The 26,750-nt window shown below is 43.8% G+C and overlaps 2 protein-coding genes across 3 annotated transcripts; one reads left to right on the top strand and one right to left on the bottom strand.

The window, feature by feature from the left end:
• Positions 1-1,455: 1,455 nt before the first annotated feature.
• LOC114817752 (trypsin-like) lies at positions 1,456-14,550 on the bottom strand. Its single transcript, XM_029081837.2, has 5 exons — positions 14,487-14,550; positions 5,002-5,164; positions 2,479-2,732; positions 2,104-2,240; positions 1,456-1,612 (listed from the first exon to the last, which is right to left on the bottom strand). The coding sequence occupies exons 1-5, from the start codon at positions 14,548-14,550 to the stop codon at positions 1,463-1,465; spliced, it is 768 nt and encodes a 255-aa protein (XP_028937670.1). The 3' UTR covers positions 1,456-1,462.
• LOC103170744 (natural killer cells antigen CD94-like) lies at positions 13,383-23,843 on the top strand. 2 transcript variants are annotated; one of them, XM_029082822.1, is made up of 8 exons: positions 13,383-13,527; positions 15,384-15,527; positions 16,639-16,746; positions 16,900-16,971; positions 18,483-18,554; positions 19,391-19,542; positions 21,141-21,244; positions 23,194-23,843. In XM_029082822.1, exons 2-8 carry the CDS (start codon positions 15,407-15,409, stop codon positions 23,303-23,305), a joined length of 741 nt encoding a protein of 246 aa, XP_028938655.1. In that variant the 5' UTR covers positions 13,383-13,527; positions 15,384-15,406; the 3' UTR covers positions 23,306-23,843. The 2 variants fall into 2 exon arrangements, with proteins under 2 accessions (XP_028938655.1, XP_028938656.1); XM_029082823.1 differs by lacking the exon at positions 16,639-16,746.
• Positions 23,844-26,750: the final 2,907 nt, after the last annotated feature.

The following is a 26,750-nucleotide window of genomic DNA, read 5'->3' as shown; positions in this document are numbered from 1 at the left end:
GCTTGATTCCTTAGCAAAATCACCTTATTCCAACTCTAAGAAATTGAAAAACAGACAGTGGGAACCACAAGATGATCCCCTCACCTTTCTGTTTAATATAGGATGGAAGGAGAAGCAGCGTGGCTCAGTGGAAAGAGCACGGGCTTTGGAGTCAGGGCTCATGAGTTCGAATCCCAGCTCTGCCACTTGTCGGCTGTGTGACTGTGGGCAAGTCACTTAACTTCTCCGTGCCTCAGTTCCCTCATCTGTAAAATGGGGATTAAGACTGTGAGCCCCACGTGGGACAACCTGATTCCCCTATGTCTACCCCAGTGCTTAGAACAGTGCTCGGCACATAGTAAGCGCTTAACAAATACCAACATTATTATTAAGATGCTGGAGAAATTAAGGGAAACATTATCAAAAAGTCTGATGAAGTACACAGCAGAGGTGGAAACTACCTAACCTACATCTGATGGGATTACGGCTGCCCTGAGTGCTTCATCTGCTCTTCCTTTGCTCACTTGAAGGCCTTAATTTAGGTCACAGTCCTGAGATGCTTGTTTTCCTTGGTTTCACTGGTTCTTGCCAACAGGATTTTAAAGTTTGTAAGGATTTTGCTACATTTCCAAAGAATCATAATCAGTGGCCTCCCCTGTCCCCAGCTATATTGGCTCTGCCGTGGGAAGAGTTTGGAACCGGGCCTGCTAATCTTTCATCTCCTCCAGGAGCCTCAGAAGGTGACAGAGAGGAGGAAGAGGGGGATTCCAGGAGGGATAGAAGCTAAATAGACTAGTGCAGAACAAAATATATATTTTATTTAATTTTCAACAAAAAGAAGGCCCACGGCCACCTCTTCCTAGTCAGTCATATCCACTGATGGAGGAAGTGATTTTTATCTAGAGCGACAGTAACATCAACTCTCCCGCTCTCCTCCTTCCCCTCCCATAGCCCCAGCAGCAAAATGGGGACAGGAACAACAGCTCTCCATGTCAGGCTGGGAAAGCTGGGCTCACAATGGGGACCCCTCTGCAGCGGGGGTGGTTAGCTCCAGTTTTGCTTCAATTTTGGAGGAAACTGCACAGGCTCCCATGATCACCCCGAGTTTCTTCCCCTGCAGTTTCGCTGAACATCCGCCTCCCTTTTCCCCAGCTCCTCCTCCTGCTCTCCAGATCGGGTGATCTGGTCATTCAGGCTGTGAGACAGTTTTTCCCAAAGATATTTAAGAATGCCATCTGATATATCGTCTTGAAGGGTTTTGCCTAAATGAAACGTCATAGCAAAAACGTGCCAGCCTGTCACGAAGCTGACCGATATTCTAGATTAATGGTTAGGATGTGAGGAAGAAATGCAGTGAAGTGATTTATATTCACACACTGAAGTTGGAAAGCAAAAGTTTATTTGCAATCAAGAGAGGAACTAGGGTAGCAGGGAGAGACCAGGGTGCCCTGCCCATGAAGGGATCAGAGGGGAAGGAAACCACTTAGTAACTGCTCATGGTGTCTCTGATCCAGCTGACATAGTTGCAGACCTTGGTGTAGACACCTGGCCTGTTTTTCTGGGCACAACCATAACCCCAGGAGACAATACCCTGGAGCTCGCCATTGCAGACAACGGGTCCACCGGAGTCACCCTGGGGAGAGACGGGAGAGGTTAGAGTTGCCCACCTCGCTGCAGCCAGCCGAGGCCCCGCGCTCCGGCCTGAGATGAAAAACCGAGTCTGGTCACTGCCCCAACGGGGGATCAAAGACAGAGGTGAGGGTCAAATTTGAACAGCCTAGTGACCCTAGATTTTCTCTATCTGACCATACCCTAAGTGCCCTGTACATCAGGAGAGAGCATGCTGATAAAACTTGGGAACACAGAGCCCTCATCTCCCTCCCTATCCATGTCTCAGAGGTGAGAGACCCATCTTTCCCACCCACTAAATACAGAGTTCTGTATGTAGTAAGCATTCAGTAAATACCATCAATGATGGATGATGCTCTTCGAACCCAAGAAAAGATGATAGGTATGGAGTAGAACTGGACCCATTTTCTCATCACCAATATATGCGAGAAATAGAGAGGGACGGGCAGAGTCAGAGAGTGTGGGTGCCGAGAAAAAGTGGAGAGGTAGAATTACCTGGCAGGAGTCCTTGCCACCCTCCAGGAATCCCAGGCATATCATGTTTTCAGTGATTTCTCCAGGGTAGGCGTTGTGGCAATCGGTGTCGGAGAGCACGGGGGCATCTAAGCACTGTAGCAGCGAGGGGTAGTTGGCTGCATATAACAAGGGAGAATCATAATGTCACCCCTCTGATCACCTCCATCTACATCCAAGCCCAAACCTCACCCTAAAATTCACACAGCTACTTCTAGACACAACCCACCCCGATCCCCAACATGAACGCAGATGCTTCATATCATTCCCCCTGCCTCCCAGCTGCACGCAGCCCCTAAGTAGGAAGCTGTCGCGATAGACACGGATGAGTCCTTGAGGTCTTTTAGGGTCACTCACAGCCAGAGCTAAGGGTGTTTCCCCAGCCAGAGATCAAGCAAGTGGTCTCGGCCTCCACGCAAGAGGAGGGCAGGGAGACGGAAGCCACGCGGCTGTCGAGGGTGGCGGGGGTCGACAGCTTGATCAGCATGATGTCATTGTCCAGAATCCAGCTGTCATAGTTGGGATGGCGGATGACCTTGGAAGAGTCGATGAACTGCTCAGTCCCTTCAAGTACATCGATGTCATGCTCACCCAATCTCACTTGGATGCGGCTGGAAAGGGAAGCAGGCTGTGAGGACAGGTGCCCAGACCCTGTGCTCAGGGATAACTGACCATAAGCTCCCTGAGGGAAGGGAACAATCTACTAACTCTTTCATGCTGTACTCTCCCAAGTGCTTAATACAGTGCTCTGCACAAGGTAAGTGCTCAAGAAATTTGATTTATCGATTGAACAGTTCCACTATCCAACACTTTCCCCGATATAGCAGGCTGCACTTTTCACTGTGATTGTATTGGTGAATGGCATCAGTTCATTTCCAGGTAGGTTGCCCAGTAGAGTCCCTGGTGATTCTGCCAGACATTCACCCTCCGGGATTGTTCAGTGGCAAGCAAAGCAAGTGAACATCTATCAGGCTTGAGAGAGTGGGGATGCTGCAGAGCTGGGGATCCACCATCCCATCACCAACAACCCTTCTACCATAATTCCACATCAAAGAAATGGTAGGGAAAACTACATCACCCCTTCTAAGCCTCGGAGAGGAGTGTATGATCAACGGAATTAATGCCTGCTCATGCAGGTTGGCTAATAAGCGTGAAAATTTCTCTATTTGTTACATGTTTATCAGGTACCCATCTCTGTACTGAGGCCTGGAGTGTATATAAGGCATTCTGCTCAGACAGTTACTGCCCCAACCAGAGTTCACATTCTGAGTATGAGGCAGAACAGGTTTCGAATCTCCCTTTTACAGATGAAGAAACTGGGGCAAAGATTAAGGAAAGTGACTTGCCTCGGGTCACACAGCAGCCAAGGGGCAGAGCCAGGACTAGAACCCAGATCCTCTGACTTCCAGGCCCATGCTCTTTCCACTAGGTCACGCTGCTTCCTTAAGACCAAACGTGTCCACCTTGCTAACTTCCCACTCTCCCAACCCCACAGCCCGCAAATTTTGCATAACAGATCTTCAGGCAGAAAGGGCACCCTCACTTTATAATACTTGGGAAGATGAAAATGTTATGCAAGGTTAAGCAATTATTAGCCAGTTGATCAGTTGACTTGAATTTCTCGGCATATTTTCAAAGGTCCTTTCCCAGTAATAACAATAATTATGGTATTTGTTAGGCATATACTGTGTGCTAAGCACTGTTCTAAGCTCTGGGGAAGATACAAGGTAATCAGGTTGTCCCACATTGGGCTCACAGTCTTAATCCCCACTTTACAGATGAGGTAACTAAGGCACAGAGAAGTTATGTGGCTAGCCCAAGGTCACACAGCAGACAAATGGTGAAGCCAGGATTAGAACCCACATTCTCTGACTCGTAGACCCGTGTTCTTTCCACTAAGCCACACTGCTTCTCAACAAAATATATAAGGGCTGTTACTCAGCCCATATTATTTATGGGCTCAGAGTTGAGGAATTAAAAATTGGCATTGTAGCTAGCCTCATCACACTACCATAACATTTTTATTTTTATTAGGCCAATAGCATTTTCCCTTTCCTGAGATCTTAGGACTTAGATCTTAGACTAACACCCACAGGGTTGGTATTTGTTAAGCGCTTACTATGTGCAGAGCACTGTTCTAAGCAATGGGGTAGACACAGGGGAATCGGGTTGTCCCACGTGGGGCTCACAGTCTTTATCCCCATTTTACAGATGAGGTAACTGAGGCCCCGAGAAGTGAAGTGACTTGCCCACAGTCACACAGCTGACAAGTGGCAGAGCCGGGAGTCGAACCCATGACCTCTGACTCCCAAGTCCGGGCTCTTTCCACTGAGCCACGCTGCGTCTCTAGGGTTCTCCTACTACGTCTCTCCTATCCTTTTTCTACACCCCGAAGAAGATATTTTCAACCACTGCACTCCTCCACCCAACCACATGAGAAGCAGCATGGCTCAGTGGAAAGAGCACGGGCTTGGGAGTCAGAGGTCATGAGTTCAAATCCCGGCTCTGCCACCTGTCAGCTGTGTGACTGTGGGCGAGTCACTTCACTTCTCTGTGCCTCAGTTACCTCATCTGTAAAATGGGGATTCGCCGTGAGTCTCACGTGGGACAACCTGATTACCCTGTATCTACCCAAGCGCTTAGAACAGTGCTTGGCACATAGTAGGCGCTTAACAAATACCAACATTATTATTAACCACATATTCCCCATGACTGAGTCCAAGACACCTCCATCTCCATGAGAGTTAAGAAAGGTTTGGGGATAGGACACCTTAGAGGAAACAGGGCCACCGGTCTGCCCTGTTGGGGCACTGTGGGAGACTCTTCTGCTTGGTAGCCTGACACCCAGAATCACTACGGGGTCACTTGTCATTCACTTACGATTTGTAGCAGTGAGCAGCAGACACGACCCACTGGCTGTTGATGAGGGATCCGCCACAGAAGTGGTAGCCACTGTTGAGGGACACCTGGTATGGGAGAGCGTTCTCGGCACAGGTGTAACCCCCAACGATCTTGTCATCATCGTTATCCAAGGGGAAAGCCACTGGGGGAGAGCAAGAGGGGAAGCAGGTGTTAGAGGAAAGAGACGCTCACACAGCCTGGAAACCCCAAATACAATCTGCAGCTTTGAGGGTCACGGCCGAACCCAGATCTAGGCCTAAGGTCGAAGGAATCCAACACCTTCCATGACTGGTTTTGACTCCCTGAACTGCATTTTGCTTCCCTCATTCTGCAAGGGCCCTCTCTCTGATCCCATTTTGAGCCTCTGATTGACCAGCCCTAGGGGCAGCCATTGGGAGGCAGATGTTATGAAGGAGCAGTCATTCTCTCTCATGGCTTTTGCAGCCTTCTCTTCTAATATCCCTCTCTGATTCAGTTTCTTCAGCTGTGGTCCCTCGATCCCCCTTAGACACCTCTCCTTGCTCCTCTTTCAAGTCAAACCAGTAACCAGCTCCTACGCATCCTCCCAAATTCAGTTTACCCCAGCTGCCCCACATCCTGGAAACCCGACCTCTCAGTCCTTGGATTGAGCAGAACTGTTTTGCCCATGCTGATGTGTTACCAATTTGTACATTCCAAGAGCTTAGTACAGTGCTCTGCACATAGTAAGCGCTCGATAAATACTATTGAATGAATGAATGAATGAGAAAAGACATTTGCCAGTTGTTACTGTTCTAGTAGACCAGCAATCCATCAGTGCTATTTACTAAAAGCTTACAATACGCAGACCACTGCACTAAGTACATCGGACAGTGTAAGATAAGAGAGGCAGAAGAAAATGCAGGAAACTAACCGGTGGTGCCCAAGAGGGCTAAGAAGAGAATGGATTTCATGGTTGCTCTCCAGATGCAAGCACGGTGTTGCGGACCAGAGGAATGAGCCAAGCAGTATTTATTTTCTCAGAACTTGCCTTATCTCCCACTCAAGGTTGCTGGAGAGCAGACCTGGTCACTTAATGTAAAGTTCAGGATCCCAAATTGGATATTTTTATCATGCCCAACGAGGGGAGAATATCATGCGGGTTAATCATCCACTTCAATTTATTGGGAAGATTCAGGATTACAAGAAAAGTGTTCTCAGATTAAGAACGCCTTGTTTCCCAAGGATTCCTAATAACTGATTCATTCAATCATTCAATCATATTCACTGAGTGCTTAACTGTGTGCAGAACACTGTACTAAGAGCTTGGGACAGTACAATACGGCGATAAAGAGACACATTCTCTGCCCACAAGGAGCTTACAGTCTAGGTGGGTGAGACAGACATTAATATAAATAAATAAATTACAGATGCATACATACATGCTTTGGACTGGCAGGTAGGATGAACAAAGAGAGCAAATCATGGCAATGCAGAAGGGAGTGGGAGAAGAGGAACCAGAGGGTTTAATCGAGAAAGCCATCTTGGAAGAGATGAGCCTTCAGTAAGGCTTTGAAGAGGGGGAGAGTAGTTATCCAGTTTCCGAGTGTACTCATTTCCATTAGTCTCTTCACCACTTTGTACATTGTCTTTTCTACAGAAAGAGAGCTTAAGACACACGATGATGACAGTGGGAGTGGAAGAAAGAGGAGGTTAAAGAGATTGTCTCACTTTTTTCTTTCTTTCAGTCAATGTTACGTAGTGCCTATTGGGCAGAGAGTAATACGTTGAGCATCTGAGAGGCCCACAGGAAGTACAATTCACTCCTCTAATGCCAACCTTCTGAGCCTCCCATGCTCTTGGATCTGTACCTCTCAACTTCTTTGATTCCCCATTCCTAGCCTCTCAACATTATGCCATTTCCCCTAACTGCAATTGTTTTCCATATCTGTCTCCCCCGCTGAGCTATGAACTCCTTGGTGGCTAGGATTCTTGCCTGTTGTATTTTGGTTTTAAACTCTCCCAAGCATTTAGTACTCTCAGCATAGTAAATGTGCAATAGTATCATCGATGGGACTGATTGATAAAAGACCCGGTTCTTCCTTTGAGGACCTTGCAATCTAATATGGGAGTTTACGATTTAGGACTTGATACCTTTCTGCATATCAATTTTATTGGATGTTTAATTAACAGGTCTCCCAATGACACCCAGTGACTGTTCAGTGATGAGTTTAGTCACTTAGAGGTCCTTGGGTGTCACCTTCTCTCCATCTCTCCCTGAGCCCATTGAATCCCAAATACTTCCTACAGTGTTTCATTTCTTATTGCCTCCCCAGCACACTCTTGTGCCCGTACTCTCCCTGAAAACTCCTGGCTCTAGCTCTGGGGATCCATTTTGCCTTTTGCTGTTGGCAATAGTGGCTGTTTTTACTGTTCTGGGAACAAAATTGGGTGAGACTGGTGATCAAACATGGATTAAATATTGTTCAGTACCAAACATTCCCTCTTTTGATAGTTAAAGGCACAATCGATTTTAGTTTATGTACTGAAACCCCACGCAAATGTGAGGAAAATTTTCACGATGCTCCTCCTTGGCCATGGGGCCGCAGGAAGGTAGATGCTGATGATTTTAAACTATTCACTTCAGTCTGGAAACCAAAGTGGAGCTGTGGGCTGGTCTTTGTCCCTCACCAAGCATCTCAGTGGTGAAGCTAGGACCTCAGATTCCTCCGTCGATGTCATGTTTATCATCAGTCATCATCAGTGGTGTTCACTGAACACTTACTATATGCAGAGCACCTGTAAAAAGCACTTGGGAGAGTACAATAATATATAATTTGAAGATAGGTACTTAAGAGCTACGGGGATGGTGGTGGGCTGAATATCTAATGCCCAGAGGTTACGCAGGTGGGACAGAGAAGTGGGGAAAAGAGGGTTTAAACATGGAAGATCAGGAAAGTTCTCCTCCTCTCCTCTTGGAGGAGATCTGGCCTTGATAAGACAATGACAGTTGGGAGAGTGGCGGTCTGGCACATAAAGAGGCCGAGAGAATTCCAGTGGAGAAAGCAGGAAAGGGATCGGTGACAAGATAGATGTGATGGGGATGCAGTGAGTAAGCTGGTCCTAAAGGAGTTGAGTGTGCTAGCTGGGTTGCAGTAGGAGATTGGAGAAGTGAGATAGGATGGGGAGAGATGATTGAGTGCTTTAAAACCATTTACTTATCATCACCACATTATGAATCGCTGGCTTGTTTTTGATCCCTTAGGGTGATGTGACAGAAACTAACCAGATTGCATGGGTGCACTGATGCATCCCAGATAAGTGAGCAAATCCACCGGTTATCGAACCTCCTTGTAGGCAAGGAGTTGGTCGACCAACTTTGTTATATCACCTATTGAAAGTTCAGGATCCCAAACTGGATATTTTTAGCATGACTTAGAAGGGGGTGAAGGCCAGTCATGAGTTTATCTTAACCCTTAAGTTGTAACATTTAACACCCTGCTGCTCACCCCCGGAGCTAGGGTAGGAGTCCCTAGAGCTAGCACAGAGGGGAAAAGTCACGACGATGACCACGAGCTGGTCATTCGGATTGTCTGGGGGGAACCACTTGGGGAGGGGGAAAGAGGAAGCCGGTGCCTGACCAAGGGAAACCTACGTGAAGGGGACGTGAAGCTTCAAGGTAGAGTCCATGAGGAGAGTGTGGCCAAATGGAAAAAGCACAGGACTGTAAATCAGGAGACCGGAGTTTGAGTTTCAGCTCCTCGCTAGTCTCCTGTGTGGCCTTGAGTGAGTCCCTTAATCTCTCTCAGCCTGTCATCTGTTATGTTAAATCATTTCCAAAGCTGATGAAATTAAATGTGAGCTTTGTATGGGAAAAGCTCTGTATCCCAGCTCCCATCCCAGTAAAAACCCCGGCATTCTGCACATGGAAGTGCTCCATGGATATTGGCACTGTTATTGTCATCATCCTCATGTCCAGGTCTAGATCCTGTCCAAAGAAGTGTATCAATCACTCAATTAATTGGTGGTATTTTTTGAGCACTTTCTGTATGTGGAGGAGTGTGCTACGTGCTTGGCCTCCCAGGGCAACACAACTCAGTTGGTTGTCCCTACAAAGCTTAAAATCTAGAGCGGGAGACAGATGTTAACATAAATAAATGAATAATTAAACTGTGGTTACCTGAGTGCTGTAGCACTGGGTAGGTTGTTAATCAAGTGCTTAAAGGGTACAGATTGAAGTGCAGAGGTGACATGGAAAGGTGAGGAGGTAGAAGAAAAGAGGGCTCAGTTGGGCAAACCATTGGAAAGTGATTGAAGATGACATTCAGAGAGGGAGGAAGAGAGGGGACACCTGTTTAGGTAAGGTGTGAAGGGATGGGTTCAGTGCATGAGGGGAGGGAGTAGATTTTGAGAGGAGGCAGGAAATCTCTTGAGATGCTGCTGAATAAGATGGAAAAGTTGAAGAGGACGTAGGAGGAGAGGACCAGAGAAGAGCTGTAGAAATTTCAGGGCGGTCATGCCTGATGGTTTCGGTTTAACAATTTATCCTAGGGGGTCAGGTAATTGTGGAAAGAGATGGGATGTGAAGAGGGAGTTAAATATCTGGGAAGAATTCCTCAGAGCAGGGATGAGACTTCAAGGGTTTTGCGTATGTGAAAGCTGGCTTCCCACGAGATTGTTGTGACAACTAGGACTGACCACAGCTCCTAAAGAGGCACCCACATCATGGAGGAAGAAAAAGGTGGACGAGGAAACTCGTTGAACAAGGAGCTTCTGGATCTTGTTTCGGAAGCCAAGTGTGACTTGAAGCTGGAGTGACCGTACTGCCAAAATGCCTGGGCTTTTAGCATTCCTTACTGGGTTTCAGGCCTATTTGGAAAAATCACAAATGGGGATAACGCCGAATCCCCACTGTGGTTGACATTTCAGCTTGTCAGAAACATGCCTTGTCTTGTGGTATTCTGAGGAAAGGTCACAAAGAGGTGATATCTGTGATGAATGTGTTTGCTCACCTGGGAATACAGCCTTTCAGGGCCCTGGTTTGACCCAGAAGGCACACAGAGTGGAAGTGAGAATTTTCCTCTGGCCCCAAGTGAATTCACTGAGGGAGGGAAGGGAGACCCAACTACCTTAGGCCTCAGGACAGTCTGCCAGCTGTCAACCTCATTGTCACTTCTGACAGATCTAGAGCTTCCTTTGTAACTGAAATCATTCATTATTTATTCTCTTTCCCACATCCTTAGGGCAGGAGGGCCCAGTGGAAAAAACACTGATTTTTGAAACATTAAAAATGAGTTTGAGCCCCAGCTCTGCTACTGGCCTATTGTGGGAATTTGGTCCAGTGACTTAAATCCCCCCACGACTCAGTTTCCTCATCTGGAAAATGGGGATAAGATAAACTGGGAACCTCATGTGAGAGAGAGTGTGTCTGATCTCATAATCTTTTTTCTACCCTAGTACTCAGCACATCCTAAGTATTCAACACATATTATGATTATTATTATTATAATTATTATTACTATTAGAAAGAAAGATGGCCTTGTGGAAAGAGCTCAGTCCTGGGAGTCAGTGGACCTAGATTCAAATCCCAGCTCTGTCATTTGTCTTCTATGTGGCCTTGGGCAAGTCACTTAACTTCTCTGTACCTCAGTTTCCTCATCTGTAAAATGGAGATTAAATCTTCCTCCCTCTTACTTGGACTGTGAGCCCCATGTGGGACAGGGCCTGGGTCCAACGTGATTATCTTATCTACCCCAGCACGTTGTACAGTACATGGCAAATAATAAGGACCAAAAAAGTGCCTTAATTATTATTATTGTTATTGGTGGAAAAATCATAGGACTAAAGTCAGGAAATTTTGTTTCTAAATCCAACTCTGCCCCTGGCCCAGTGGGTGACCTTGGACGAGTCACTTCATCTCTCTGTGCCTCATTTTCTGCATCTCAAACTTGGGCAAGATACCCATCTCCCTACATCTTAGTTTATGGGTCCAAAGAGGGACAGTCTTTATACCTGAACTGTATATTTTGAAACTACTCCAGCACTTTGCCCATTGAGGTTTGGTACATAGAAAGCGCTTAATAGTAATGATAATAATAATTATTGCATTTGTTAAGCGCTTACTATGTGTCAAGCACTGGGGGAGGTATCAGGTTATTAGGTTGTCACAGGTGGGGCTCACAGTCTTAATCCCCATTTTCCAGATGAGGTAACTGAGGCAAGAGAAGTTGAGAGGAGTCACACAGCTGACAGGTGGTGGAGGCGGGATTAGAACCCGCCACTTCTTTCAAACCTGCGCTCTTTCCACTAAGCCCCACTGCTTCTTTAACCTTAACAAATACCAGTGATGGCTATTACTACTGATAATGGAAGCAGCAAAATGATTAATATAAAACTGATCACCACAGGTATTTATTGAACACTTTACTGTACACAGAACATTGAACTAAGCACTCAACTTAAAGAGTATCATTGTTTTTGCGTGAACTTCCTGAAAGTTAAAATCAATCTAATCAATATGTTAGTGACCGCTTTACAAGGAATCCACCCTGTCCACATTATATAGAGAAGCAGTATAGCCTAGTGGACAGAGCATGGACTGGGACTCAGAAGGAGCTAGGTTCATTCATTCACTCAGACATATTTATTAAGCACTTAATGTGTGCAGAACGCTGTACCGAGCCCTTGGTAGAGTTCAACATAATGAAATAACGGAGATGGTAGATATATACCCGGCCCTCAAGCAGCCACTGTTAGAACAGAAGCCGCATGACCCAGTGGAAAGAACCTGGGCCTGGGAGTCAGAAGGTCATGGGTTCTAATCCCAGCTCCATGAGTCGGTTGATGTGTGACCTTGGGAAAGTCACTTCACTTCTCTCACTTGCCTCATCTGTAAAATGGGGGTGAGAGTGTGAGCCACTTATGGGACAGGGACTGGGTCCAACCTAATTTGTAATAATAATAATAATATTGGTATTTATTAAGCACTTACTCTGTGCAGATCACTGTTCTAAGCACTGGGGTAGATAGAGGGTAATCAGGTTGTCCCACGTGAGGCTCACAGTTCATCCCCATTTTCCAGATGAGGTAACTGAGGCACAGAGAAGTGAAGTGACTTGCCCACGGTTGCACAGCTATCCACCCCAGTGATTGATAGAGTCCCTGGCACATAGTAAGTGATTAATAAATGTTGGTATTTGTTAAGCACTTACTATGTGCCAAGCACTGTTCTAAGCGCTGGGGTAGACACGGGGGAATAGGGTTGTCCCACGTGGGGCTCACAGTCTTAATCCCCATTTTACAGATGAGGTAACTGAGGCACCGAGAAGTTAAGTTACTTGCCCAAAGTCACACAGCTGACAAGTGGCCGAGCCGGGATTTGAACCCATGACCTCTGACTCCAAAGCCCGTGCTCTTCCCACTGAGCCACGCTGCTTATCTAAATAAATACAACGATTATTATCATAACTCCTTCTTCCTCTACTCTGTGCCTTTTGGTATCACCAAGGGCAGAGAATGGGGAAGAATGTAAAATTTCAAAAAATTTGGATACCTGGTAAATGTTTTTATTTATTTTAAAAATAATATTAATAGTGGTATTGGTTAAGCACTTACTAGGTGCAAAGCACTGTACTAAGTCCTGAGGTAGACACCGGAAAATCAGATCAGATGCAGTGGTCCACGTGATGCTTACTTTATAGATGAGTAAACGGAGGCACAGAGAAGTTAAGCGACTTGCCCTAGGTCACACAAACAGGCAAGTGGCAGAGTTTGGAAAGGGAGATGCCATTAAAATGTGACAGAAAACAAGGTCTGTGGAAGTATTTTATTAACCTATATTGGGTTTTTATGATGATGGCACTTCATTCTGGGTTCTGTTAGTATCTGTTCTGCCAATTTCTGCTAATGGTCTCAACAGCAATTAGGAGGGGAAGCATTCTTGTCATCAAGTTGGAGGGCCCCACCTCAAATGATTATGTAGAAAAAGTGATGGATCTTGTAATTTGCCAGAACCCGAGGCAGGAAATTTTGGTCAGAAGCTCCTCTCTCTCAAAAAAAAGCAAACTTTATAGTATAGTCCAAATGACAGTGGCTAGGAGCAGATGGATTGATTCTGTAGGCTTTCCCCGATTCCTGAAGAGGTTTGTTACATGGAGTAAAGGTTTTATATTTTTCTCCTTTTTTAAAAAACAACATGTCTCACTACAGAATTCAAGGTCAAATTTTACATAAACGATGCAGTTCATGTCAAGAGTATAAAGCAAAGAACTATGCCAAGCCTCAGTCTATCCTAAAGGTGTCAGTAAGTGTCATAAACTACAAAGTAATTAGCAGCTTGAGAGCTTCCTGTGCGGTTGATTGGGAACACTATATTAAGCACAAAAGTTCCATTCTGTCACTTTGTAGATTCCTCCCTGAACATGCAGATGAGATTGTCGAACTTTGCCTGTCCTTCAACCTCGAAGTCACACAGAGACACCGTTCACATCTTCCCATTTCAACGTTAATTGCAGGATCCCAGCGCCTGGCAAATCCACACACACACAGGTAAATACCTGTGTTTTCCTTTGCTTTCCTAGTGAATCTGAGAAAATTCTTCCAAACCTTAGACTGAAAATAAGCTTTTATTCATGTTTAACTTATTCAGGGAATTTAATATGATTCTTTTTAACGTAGAACTTCAGAGAATGTGTACCGGATTGTAGCTGCTCAATAATCCACAGAGGAAATGGGAAGAAGGCAGATATAAAGGATTCAATACGGATTGCATCTCATGAGTTTTCTGGAAATAATTTTCTTCTTTCTAATCAGTAGCTACTCTGATAAATTAATCCGTTTCACCTTCTTCTCAGTAGAGATGCATAACATGAAGTCACAAAGAGTCTTAACCATCCGTTGATTCTTTTCATAATTGAATCTTCCAACATATTTTACACTTATTTTTTCTCAACTTTGTTGACGTTCAGGGTTGGATAATCAAGAGGACAGTGAAATGTCAGTTCCTTGTCTGTGCCCTGGTTGACTGAGAATCACAAATTTGTGCTGCTCGTTATTATTATTCATAGTATTACTATTATTATTACATTCATTAAGCTCTCACTGTGCTTCAAGGGTTGGGGTAGATACAGTATTTCAGGTCAGACACAGTTCCTCTCATACAAGAAGCTCATAATCTAAGTAAGAGGGTGAACAGGTATTTAATCCCTATTTTACAGATGAAAAAGCTGAGGAACTGACAAGTTAAATGATTTGGCCAACATCACACAACAGGCAAGAGGAAGAACTGGGATTAGAACACAGGTCCTCTGACTCCCAGGACCATATTCTTCCTAGTAGGCCATGCTGCTTAGCACAGACACGGTGGTAGGTTGTAAGAAGTATCACAATTATGTACAGAACATATCTCTGTGCATTTAGGATATTATTGACTATTTGTTCATTCATTCAATCTTATTTATTGAATGCTTACTGTGAGCAATACACTGTACTAATTGCTCCCTACTCACCTTCCTGAATTGGTCGCTTGTGGTCAGTTTTGGGCATCTGCAGTGACTGTTTGTGTTCTGTCATGGAGAATGCTGAAGTAAGGTTGGGTGTTCTAGAAATCTCACAGACTGATGTCGCGAGCTTTGAGGCATAGCTGAAATGGCCATAGGGGAGTTCGTTCCTAGTTAGCCACAACAATCCCAATATCCGGGGAACCCCGTGCTCCACTTAGGGATTCCTAGAGAAATGGAAAAAAGGCAGGGAATAGACAAAGTAAAAAAGAGAAGACACTCAGCATCTTTCTTTACACTGACAATGCCACAGTGGGATTCAGAAAGATCATTCGTTCATTCAATCGTATTTATTGAGAGCTTACTGTGTGCAAAGAAAGTTTGGGAACATTTCAGTGTCTGTACCATCTTTTGCTGGTCTATCAATCAAATGGATTATTTTTTATAAATAACTATTTATTATATTTTACAATGTAATATTATATATTACAAAATAAATTATTAAGTGCAGAACACTGAACTAAACATTTGGGAGAGTCCTAAGCACTAGGAAGAAGCAGGATGACATAGTGGACAGAACACGAGCCTGGGAGTCAGAAGGTCATGGGTCCTAATCCCAGCTCCACCATTTGTCTGCTGTGTGACCTTGGGCAAGTCACTTCACCTCTCTGTGCCTCGGTTACCTCATCTGTAAAACGGGGATTGAGACTGCGAGCCCCACATAGGACAGGGACTGGGTCCAACTCTATTTGCTCGGATCTACCACGGCGCATAGTACAGTGCCTGGCACTTAAAGAGCGCTTAAAAAATACCATCATTATTATCCTTATTATTACAATACAACTGCATTATATCTTGCTGTCACAATAATTTCACCCTCTGTTTTCAACTGCAAATGTCAACCAGTGTCTCAAGTCTTCAGGGCAGAGATGAGCAGAGAGCAGGAGAGATACCCTGAACGGAATATTCCCAACCGTGAGAAGGAGCAGCATGGAAGAAAACCTGAGAATTCCAAGAGCAAAATCAGGCTCCACAGCCCAAACCCTGCAGGTTTGTTTTTCTCTTGCCTGGAGCAAATACATTCTCAAATTCTACTGCTTTCCATCAGGAAATTCTGAGTGTCGTCTTTTATGGAAGTATAAGAAGGCAAGGGCATTAAGGACTAAATTTTTTTTTTAAAAGAAATAAAATGATAAAGAAGGAAGTTAGTAATAGCAGAAGCTGTTGTTATTGTTTTGGGAGTTCTGAATTAAAAATGCTGTTTATTTTGATTCATTGCACCTCAAATTCTTTCAAAGAAAAATGATCAAGTCTCTGGATTTATAGCCAAATAGAAGTATTAGTGGTAGTAATAATAGGAATAATATTAGTAATAGTAGTAATAATTAATCACAGTAATAATAGTAATAGGAGTAATGATAATAGAATGTATTGAGTGCCAAATTGGTGCGATACACAGTACTTATGGTGCTTGGAAAATTCAGAATAGTGAATAGTGATACAATCAGTCCATCAGTTGTATTTATTGAGCACTATGCTGTACTAAGCGCTTAGGAGAGTACAATATATCAAAGTCGGTATCATGTTCCTCTCCCCAAAGAGCCTTCATTTTTACTTTACTGTCTTATATCTGAATTTTATTTTAATGTCTGTTTCCACCATAGACTGTGAACTCCTTGTTAGCAGGTATGATGCCTGCCAATCCTATTGCACCAGACTTTCCTATGAGCTTAGATCAGTACTCTGAATGCAGTAAATACTCAATAAATATCATGGATAGGTTGATTGGAAAGAAGTAGCAGGACAAAGTGAAGGATGAAGAAGCCCAGTAAGTGTGAATGTGCTTCACCTCTCCTTCAGACAACACATCTCACTCATTAACAATATTATCGATTGTTTAATTAATGTATTAGGTCTCCGAGTTTCACTGTCACCAGGAGATTAGGGACTCCTGGGTTCTCAGCTTCCTTTTCAAATTTTCTCCACCCACAGAACACCAAAGCCTCACTCTGCCTTCTCTTTACTATAAGATCATTATGGCAGGGGAAGTGCTTGCTAATTCTATTGTTTTGTACTCCTCCAAGAGCTTAATACAATGCTCTCCACATAGCAAGTGCTCAATAAATATGATTGATTGATTGATTTTCCCTTCTCTCTCCAGAACCCTCCAGGTGCCCTCTCTGGCAGTTCATCGCTCTGACTCTGGGAATCCTTTGTCTCTCATTGTTGGCAGCAGTGGCTGTGTTGGCTGTTCTGGGAACACAATCATGTGAGGCTGATGAGCTGATGTTGTTTGACACCAGATATTCTCTATCTAGAAAGTTCGCCTTGGCTTACTATTGCTCATGTACTGAAGTAATCTGTTAACCCAAGTTATTTTGTAAGGGAGTGTGAGAAAAATAAAATTGTCTTGTTTCCATAGCTTCCTTCAGCCAAGAACAAGAGTCCCCTGTCAGAGCCACTAAACTTCTCCAGGAAGCGGTGACACAGGAAAGTAAGTGCTGATTTTTTTAAAAAAAATCCTTCTATTCCAGAAATGAAGGCAAAAAAGTGTTACCTGCCTTTGTTTCTTTTCAGGCAGCACAGAACCCCGATTTCTCCAGCCAATTCACATATACTCATCATCATCCCACAATCACTCCCGGCATTCTCCTTTGGTCCCTTAGAAAGATGTCTTAGAATTGAAGTGAATAGAATTTTCCTTATGCAAAGTTAGTGGCTCCTCTCAGGGTCCCTTTTCCAGTACCTTACCGGTCTTGACTACAGGAGGGAGAGTCAAGCAGAGGCATATTCATTCCATTCCTAGTTTGGGCAGTGGCTAGCGAGTGGAAGGCAATCTGCTACAAGCAAAATTCCCCTGTGCTGGGCAGCAGCAGTACAGGAGAGAATCGAGGGTAGAGACTCAAGTTTACTGTGTGGAAGGAGACAATGGAAAAACACTTCTGTATTTTGACCAAATAAACTCTTTGGATACACTACCAGAACAATTGCAGATGGAGTGGGGCATTCTTGGAGAGATGCGTCAATGGTGTCACTATGGGTCGGAGACGACTTGACGGCCTAAGACGAGACAAGAAAGTTAGTGGGGAAGCCACTAAATGATAGGTTATCTGTTTTCTTTTCCACTGCACCATGATCACTGCTCATAAACTCATTTGGGGCTGGAAATGTGTCTACCATCTGCTATACTATTTTCTTGTACTTTCCCAAGTGTTTAATGTAGTAAGGGCTCAATAAATATGATTGATTGATTACAAACTCTGTTATACTGTACTCTCTCATATGCTTAGTGCCATTGATAGATACCATTGATTGATTGATGCAGTGGAATTAAATGCCAGTACTTCAAGACTCATGGCTCCCTCTAGTACTTAGATACATATTTTATAAAATCTATCAAGTCCTTCTCTTTGTAATGTATTTTAGCTTCTGGCTCTCCCACTGGTTTGCAAGCTCCCTCAAAGCAGAAAAAATGCATCTTACTTTTGTTGTGCTTTCCAGAAAACTTAATACAGTGGTCTGCAAATAGTAGGTAGACAATAAATGTGGAATTGTAATGAAGCCAGAGGATTGTCACTCTGTCCAATCTCTGTCTATTGCTCCCTGGTTCAGGGAGCCAATTCCTTCAAACAGATGGATTATAAAAGGAGGTAAGGGAGCAGCACGGCCTACCAGAAAGTCAGAGGGAGTCAGATGACCTGATTTCTAATTCTGACTGTGCTACTTGACTGCTCTGTGAGCTTAGGAAAGTCACTTGACTTCTCTGTGCCTCATTTTCTCATATGTAAAATGCATTTTAAATACCTGTTCTCCCTACTCCTCAGACAGTAAGCCCCATGTGGTAACGGGATTGTGCCCGATCTGATTGTACTGTCTCCCCCAATGTTTGGGATAGTGTTATAGTTATCATTACTATCATTCAAAAAATCATATACTGAAGTAATATTTTAAACAAGTTAACTCATAAACAAGTGTGAGAAAAATGAATTTGCCTTGTTTCCATAGCACCCTCCGGCCAAGAACATAAGTCCCCTTCCAGAGCCACTGGACCATACCAAGAAGCACTGACGCAGGAAAGTAGGTGCTGATTGAATGCTTACTGTGCTCAGGGCACTCTGTTAAGTGCTTGGGAGATTACAGTGCAACAATATAACGGACACAATCTCTGTTCACAACGATCTTACAGTCTAGCCGGGGAGAGAGACATTAACGTCAATAAATATTTTATGGATCTGTACATAAGTGCTGAGGACTGGGGGGAGAGGATGGTGAATAAAGAGAACAAATCAGGGTGTCGCAGAAGGTAGTGGGAAAAGAAGAAAGTAGGGGTTAGTCAGGAAAGGCAGGGCTCTTGGTGGAGATACGTCTTCAATAAGGCTTTGAAGTTGGGGAGAGTAATTTTCTGTTGGATATGAAAAATAAGGGTGTTTCCAGGAAAGAGGAGGCAGGATGAGGGCAAAACATCAGCGTCAAGATAGTCCAGATCGAGGTAGAGGGAATAGATTGGCATTACAAGAGCGATGTGTGCTTTCTGGCTTGTAATAGGAGAGTAATGAGGTGAGGTAGGAGGGCAAGGTGATTGAGTGCTTTAAAGCCTATATTTAGGAGTTCCTGTTTGATGTGGAGGTGGATGGGTAACCACTGGAGGTTCTTGAGGTGTGGGGAAACGAGGACTGAAAGTTTTTGTCGAAAACTGATCTAGGCAGCAGAATGAAGTAGGAACTCCAGTGGGGAGAGATTACATCTTTATTATTATTATTTTTGCCACAGGTTTCTAGGTAATAATTAGCTTGTGGTAATTTGTGTGGGTGGTGTGTGTGTATTTGCATGTGTGTTTTTGCAGCTATGCTCAGCCAAAGCCTATCTAAATGGTCTAAATCTATTTGTACTAGTGAAAGTTTCTCCCTTTCCAGGTTGTCACTGCCGAACCTGCCCAGTGCCTTGGTTTGGCGATGGAAAAAACTGCTATCAAATTTCTTCGGAAAAGAAATCTTGGGAGGAGAGCAAAAATGACTGCAAATCTTGGAATGCCACCCTTCTTCAGATATACAACAAAGAGGAGCTGGTAGCATATTTAATCCATGTTTTCTTCCTCTAGTTCACCTTCAGCCATTTCCTGAATTATGAATGTCGACCACTCAGGACTAGAAACCAAGACCTGGTCTTCTAGTCCTAGGTGGAATTATATTATTAAATGATTAAATCTCTGGAATCACATTGTGCCTCAGTAATCCCATTTGTAAAATTATCTTGAACGATAACACCGTATCTAACACTTGTGTTCTAAGAACACACGGACTTCAAAGTGATCTTCTCATTAGGTGCATAACTGAAGTTAAATGTGTTCCTAAGCTATACTAGTGGATAGATCATGGGTCTGGGTGTCAGAGGACCTGGGTTCTAATCCCAGCTTCACCACTTGCTTGCAATGGGATCTAGGTCACTGAATTTTAATGTACCTCTGTTCCCTCGTTTGTAAAATGAGGATACAATACTTCTCCTCCCTCCTGTTTAGACTGTGACCTCCGTGTGCTGTGTCTGACCTGCTTATATTGTAACAGCTCCGGAGCTCAGTGCAATGCTTGATACAGAGTAAATGCTTAATAGTCTATTATTATCATTATTGTCATTATTATCATTTCAGCCCCTTCCAGGGATAGGCTAGATGCATTTCAAACCCACTTGAAAGCAGCATGGGTGTATAACTGTGTGCTGGTGTCAGACTATTGGAAGTCTGCGGTGAGTCTCACTCCTCATCTCGTTCTCATGCAGATTAAAAGAGTTCCGTAACAACAACAATAATAATAGTAGTAATAATGATGGAATTTGTTAAGTGCTCACTATATGCCAGATACTGTACAAAGCGCTGGGGTGGATACAAGCAAATTGGGTTGGACACAGTCCAACCAGTTGACCACTGGACCAGGGCCCAGGTGGGGCTCATATTCTTAATCTCCATTTTCCAGATGAGGAAAATGAAGCCCAGAGAAATGAAGTGACTTGCCCAAAGTCACACAGCAGACAAAGGGTGGAGCCGGGACTAGAACTCATGACCTTCTGACTCTTAGGACCGTGCTCTATCCACTATGCCCTGCTGCGGTATTAAGAAGTGGAGTAGATACAAGATAATCAGGTCAATCAGAGTCCCTGTCCCTCATGGGGCTCACAGCCTACATAGGAGGGAGAACAAATATTTAATCCTCACTTTACAGATGAAGAAACTGAGGCACAGAGAAGTAAAGTGACTTCTTCAAGGTCACACGGCTGGCAAATGGCAGAGCCTTGCTCAGAGCCCAGGTCCTCAGACTTCTAGGCTCACATTCCTGGGTCATGCTATGACTCACTAACTCTGAGTGGAAAGAGCAGTTGCACCTTCTCAAAGGGCCTGACTCATGCATGTCATCATCAACATATCAGAGAAGTTTCCAAGTTTGCTCTTTGCAGCCTCTTGAAAGTTTGGCCCCAAAAGGGAAGCAATATTGCCTGGCATCGAAAATGCTTATGATGACTTGGTCATTAACCTCTGGCTAATCAGAAGTTTAGGATTCCTACCCAATACGATGGTGAATCTATTGAATCTACTCTGCCCCAGACAACCTCCTTTCGGTATTGCTGCCCATGGCGAATGTTAATAATCTGATTGATTTTTTTGGATTCGTACAGGATTTCCTGAAACTCCTTCCAATGATGGGGTGGATGGGACTCTCCCGTCAATCAGCTGATGATGCTTGGAAATGGACTGATGGCTCGATTTTACAGAAGGACTTGTAAGTATCTTACACACTGTAGGCTTCTCCATCTTCTGTGGATTACCAACCTATCAACCGAAAGAATTTCCTGAGAATCTACTGAGGAAAGATCACTGGACTAAACCCTTGGGAGAGTATGATAGAGTTAGTAAATTCAAGCCCTGTCCTCAAGGGGTTTAAAACATAGAGTAGGAGACACATACTATTTCAAAATTACAGAGAGGAAAAACAAGAAAAGGAATAGGTACATAAGTAAATGTTTAAGTAACCAGATATGTAGGGCATATCTTTACATGCCTCAGTAGGTAATGAGAGCTCAACTACTTAGCAAGCATAGAGGTGTTGAAATGGCAGTTGGGAGGATATAAAGTGGATGACTATAATTTAAACAGGGGAGGTCCCCTAGAGGAAATGTAATTCCAGAGGGACTTAGAAGATGGGGAGAATTATGGTCTGCTTGATTTATAGGGGAAGGGAATTCCAGATGAAAGGGAGGGTAAGAAATGATGAGAAAAAGAGAGATTAAAAGTATTGTGGTCTAGAGGAAAGAGCATGGGCCTGGGATTCAGAAGACCTGGGTTCTAATCTCAGGTCCAACACTTGCCTGCTATGTGACCTTGGACAAATGGCTTAAGTTCTCGGCATCTGTTTCCTCAGTGGTAAAATGGGGTTTCACTACCTGTTCTTCAGGCAAGTGGCAGAGCCAGAATTTGAACCCACGACCTCTGACTCTCAAGGCTGTGCTCTTGCCACAAGGCCATGCTTCTTCTCACGGGAAAGTTAGTTGGAGGAGAGGATTGGAGTGGGAATATGTTGATTAATGGACTCTGCGTACAACAGTTAATCTAGCTAATGCAACACTTGCATAAACCTAAGTGCTGGAGTAAAGGCCATGAGATAAGAGAGCTGGCCAACCAGTCTGTTCAGTCTACCATTCTAATGCTACATCTCTGGACTACTAAACTGATCTATCAAAGAAACCTGGTGGAGCCCAGTCGCCAGGAAATTCAAAAGTTCTAATTTCAAACCCGCAAGAAAATAATGATGCTATACAATTAGATCTTTTCAACAAATTTTTTTTTAGAGATTTCATCCTCACACTTTTTCATTTTACCTGTATCTGTTACGTGCCTGTCGCTGTGCTAAGAGCTGGGGAAGATATAAGCTGATCAGGTTGGACACAGTCCATATCCCACATGTGATCACGGTCTTAACCCCCATTTTACAGATGAGGTAACTGAAGCACAAAGTGAATTGATTTGCCCACGGTCACACGACAAACAAGTGGTAGAATTGGGATTAAAACCCAGGTCCTTCTGACTTCCATGCCAGTGATCTAACCACTAAGCAATACATACACATTGCCCACATTCATATATTTTAGTTTTTGATAGCTCAGGAAAGGTCTGAGGTTCAACTGGATGTTATATTTAAGGAGGGTGTTTGGGGATCTTATATGATAAGGCTGATTGCCAGGTTGGAGGAAACCTTTCTGAGGCTGGAATTCCTGTTATATTTGATTAATCACTCTCTCGACAAAATCTGTGACATTCCCATTGTCACTTCATTAGAAAGAGACCTATGGATGAGGCATTATATATTAAAACTTCAAATGGATATCCTGGCTCTCTACTTGCCTGCTTTATGACTGTGGGCAAGTCTCTTAACTTTTCTGGGCCTCAGTTTCCTCATCTGTAAAATGGTGATTCCATCTACAGTAATATGAAGGTCTGGGGGAGACAGAGTTTGGGTGGGAAGATAAGGAGCTCTGTTTTGGACATGTTAAGTTTGAGGTGACAGGACAACTCAACCCAGAGGGCAGGAAATGAAGACCAGAAATGTGGGTGGTGAACAGGAACACAGGATAGTTTATAAGAGGAGAGAGGTAGTTAACTGTACCACAAAGAAACTCATCTTTAGATTTCTATAATCTAAAAATATAAATTACATGTCTTCTTCCATTGTAGGATCCAAATCAACGACGTTCAAGAACCTGGCAACTGTGTCATTTTCAGAACAATTGATGTACCCTACTATGCTAATTGCAAAAAAAAAATTACCTTTATCTGCAAATTATAGTCCTGCTCACCATGATAACTTTGGAAACCAAGAATTTCAGCAGAAGTGAAAATGTATATTCTGGGAAATACTGGCTTCAGGAACTCCTACAATACTGGCCCTAAACATTTCAGTGAGATTTTTACAGCTCCCCATTTTTGAAGTGTCCGTAGTCAGATTTGGAAGGAGATGGATGATGGTTTCACATGGTGGAGAAACCGATGTCACTTCTCCACCTCTCTTTGTGTTTGTCACCAGCTAGTTAACCTTCCAATTCAGTTAATGTCAACTGTCATCTAATTTATTTAGGCGGTTACAGCCTTTGGGAGACCTAACTTCATACCAAATTGAAGTAGTATTAATCAGTGGTGGTATCCAATCTTCCACATAATTGTCAGTACTGGATCTAATATGAGGACTAGTCAACTTCTTGCATTACACAATGGCAAGATCATCTTTGAGAACCAAGTATACTTGCGTGCATGTGTGTAAAATAGATTTACCTTTGGAGAAAGCCCATGTGAGATTTCTACCAGGATAATAAACCTAATCAATCAAAGGTATTTAGTGAGTGCTTACTGTGGACAGAAGACTGAATTAAGTATTTGGGAGAGTACAATGTAAAAAAGTTAGAAGTCTCATTCCCTGCCTACAAGGAGCTTACAGTCAAACAAGTGATTCTGAGACTGTACAGTCATTCAACAACCGTTAACCTCTGTGAAACATTTTTGGAGGATTGGTCATTGATTGAAAGGAGACTATCAGGCAAAAACAGCAGTATGGCCTACTGGGGAAACTGTGTGCTTGAGAGTCAGATACCTTTTTTATGTTATTTATTAAGTGCTTACTATGAATTGAGCACTGTTCTAAAGGCTGGAGAAGATACAAGTTAATCAGGCTCAATACAGTCCTTGACCAACATGGGGCTCATAGACTAAGTAGGAAGGAGAATGGGTATTAAATTCTCAATCTGCAGTTGAGGAAACTGAGGCACAGAGAAGTTAAGTAACTTGCTCGAGGTCACACAGAAGGCAAGTAGCTGAACCAGGAGGAGAACCTAGATCCTCTGGCTCCCAGGCTCATGCTTCATCCAGTAAGCCACACTGCTTCCCATTGTGGGTTCTAATTCTGATTCCACCTGTCACCTACTTTGTGAGCTTGGGTAAGTCGCTTTCCTTCTCTGTGTCTCTGTTTCCTCTTCTGTTAAATGGATTTTAAATATCTGCTATTCCTCCCTCTTATACTGTGAGGTTGGTGTGAGACCAGGGACTGGGTTTGATCTCATTAGCCTGTATAACTGAGGAATTTGTTAAGCACTAACTATGTGACAGACACTGTACTAAGCACTGGGGTGGATGTAAGCAAGTCAGGTTGGACAAAGTCTCTGGCCCACATGGCGCTCACAGTCTTAATCCCCAATTTTAGATGGGGAAACAGAGGCACAGAGAAGTGAAGTGACTTGATCAGGGTCATACAGCAGACAGGTTATGGAGCCAGAATTAGAATCCAGGTCCTCCTGACTCCTAGGCAGTGCTCTATCCACTAGACCATGCTGCAATTATTCCAAGCTTTACTCCAATCTGAATCATGGTAAACAAAGAGGAAATCTAACTTCCAAATTCTAGTTTACTCCTCCCCAACACACATTTTCAAGCAATTGATTACTATTATCACCACCTTCCAATTGTCAGAGTTTTAGGGAATCTCCACATTCTCCTCTGTGTGGAAATGAGGTGAGGATTTGTGTGTGTGATCCAAAATGTTCCTGGATCCAAACAGCTACCACATTAATCCAAGCATTTGTCCTATCCTGCCTTGATTATTGTATCGACCTCCTTTCTGACCTCCCAGCCTCCTGACTCTGCTGACTCTGGCCACACTTCACTCTGCTGCCTGGATTATTTTTCCACAAAAAATTTCAGTCCATGTTTCCCTGTTCCTCAAGGATCTCCAGTGGTTGCCCATCTACCTCCCCATCCAACAGAATTTCCTTACTTAGTGTACTCAAAGCACTCAATTAACTTGCCCCCTCCTATCTCACCTCTTTACTCATCTACTACAACCCACCCTGCACACTTTTTGCTTCTTTCATGCCCAAGTACCCACTGTACCTTGATCTCATCTATCTATCCACTGACCTCTTGATCTCGTCCTACCTCTGGCCTATAACGCCCTTCCTCCTCATGGCCAACAGACATTTACTTTCCCTACCTTCAAAGCCCTGTTGAAGGCACATCTCCTCCAAGAAGCTTTACCTGCCTAAGTCCTCATTTCCTCTTTTGCCACTCCCTTCTGTGTAGCCTTGATTTGCTCCCTTTAATCACCACCCTCCCTTCCCCCAGCCCCACAGCACTGATGTACATATCCATAATTTATTTATATTATCTCTCTCCCCCCCAGACTGTAAGCTCGTCGTAGGCAGGGAATCTATTATAATGTGGAGGGGGTCACTCTCCCAAACACTTAGTACAGTGCTCTAGACACAATAAGCACTTCATAAATACAACTAATCGATCAATTGATTGATAGGGTCATCTTAAACCCCATTTAACATTTCTGGTAACTGAGGCACAGAGAAGTTACTTGTGTTCCCAAGAGATGTTTAGGATGACCTTTGAGAGAAAGGTGCTGAAAGATGGAGGCTCTTGAGATTTGGCTGTTGGGTTCCTGAGCTCTAAGCTGCATTTGGTAAATGGGGGATTAGCCTCTGGCTTAAGCCTTGCCTGGGAGAATCCCATTATTTAGTGATGAAATAGTTCATTAATCAGGACACAATGGGGCAAAAGATGCTCTAGCCGTTTATTCATTTGTCAGGCCATTTCACACTCTGCCCCGCATCCATGGAGCCCACACAGGGTAAGAGTCCACAAGGCTATTATGGAGAGGAAAAGTCAGGGTGATGTCCATGAGCTGGTCATCCACCAGGCCTGGGAGGAGCCACTGGGAAATGGGGAAGGAGACCACGGTGCATGATCAGGGAAACTCACATTGCAATCTGAAGCTTCAGGGCCAATCCCAAGAGAACAGTGTGTCCTAGTGAAAAAATCTCAGGACTTTAAATCAGGAGACTAGGTTTTGAGTTTCAACTCTTCAGCAGCCTACTGAGTGGCCTTGGGCAAGTCACCCACACTCTCTGGGCCTCATTCATCTGATCTGTTAAATCATTTTCAAATCTGATGAAATACAATGTGAGCTCCATATGGGTCAGGAACTGTGTCCCAGCTCCCATACTGATAACAAACCCAGCATTCAGCACGTAGAAGTGCTTAATGGGTAATGTTTTTTATCATCATCCTCATGTCCAGGGCTAGATCCTGTCCAAAGAAGTCCTGTCAATCTATCAGTAGGTGATATTTTCTTGAGCACTTTCCATGTATGGAGCACTGTATTATTTACTTGGTTTCCCAATGCAACACAACACAGTTGTTTGCCCATACGGAGCTTACAGTCTAGAGTGGGAGAGAGA

Source organism: Ornithorhynchus anatinus, chromosome 17, assembly GCF_004115215.2.
Source record: "Ornithorhynchus anatinus isolate Pmale09 chromosome 17, mOrnAna1.pri.v4, whole genome shotgun sequence".
Lineage (NCBI taxonomy): Eukaryota > Metazoa > Chordata > Mammalia > Monotremata > Ornithorhynchidae > Ornithorhynchus > Ornithorhynchus anatinus.
The sequence above is the reverse complement of the archived record's forward strand: the minus strand, read 5'-3'. Positions and strand labels throughout refer to the sequence as shown.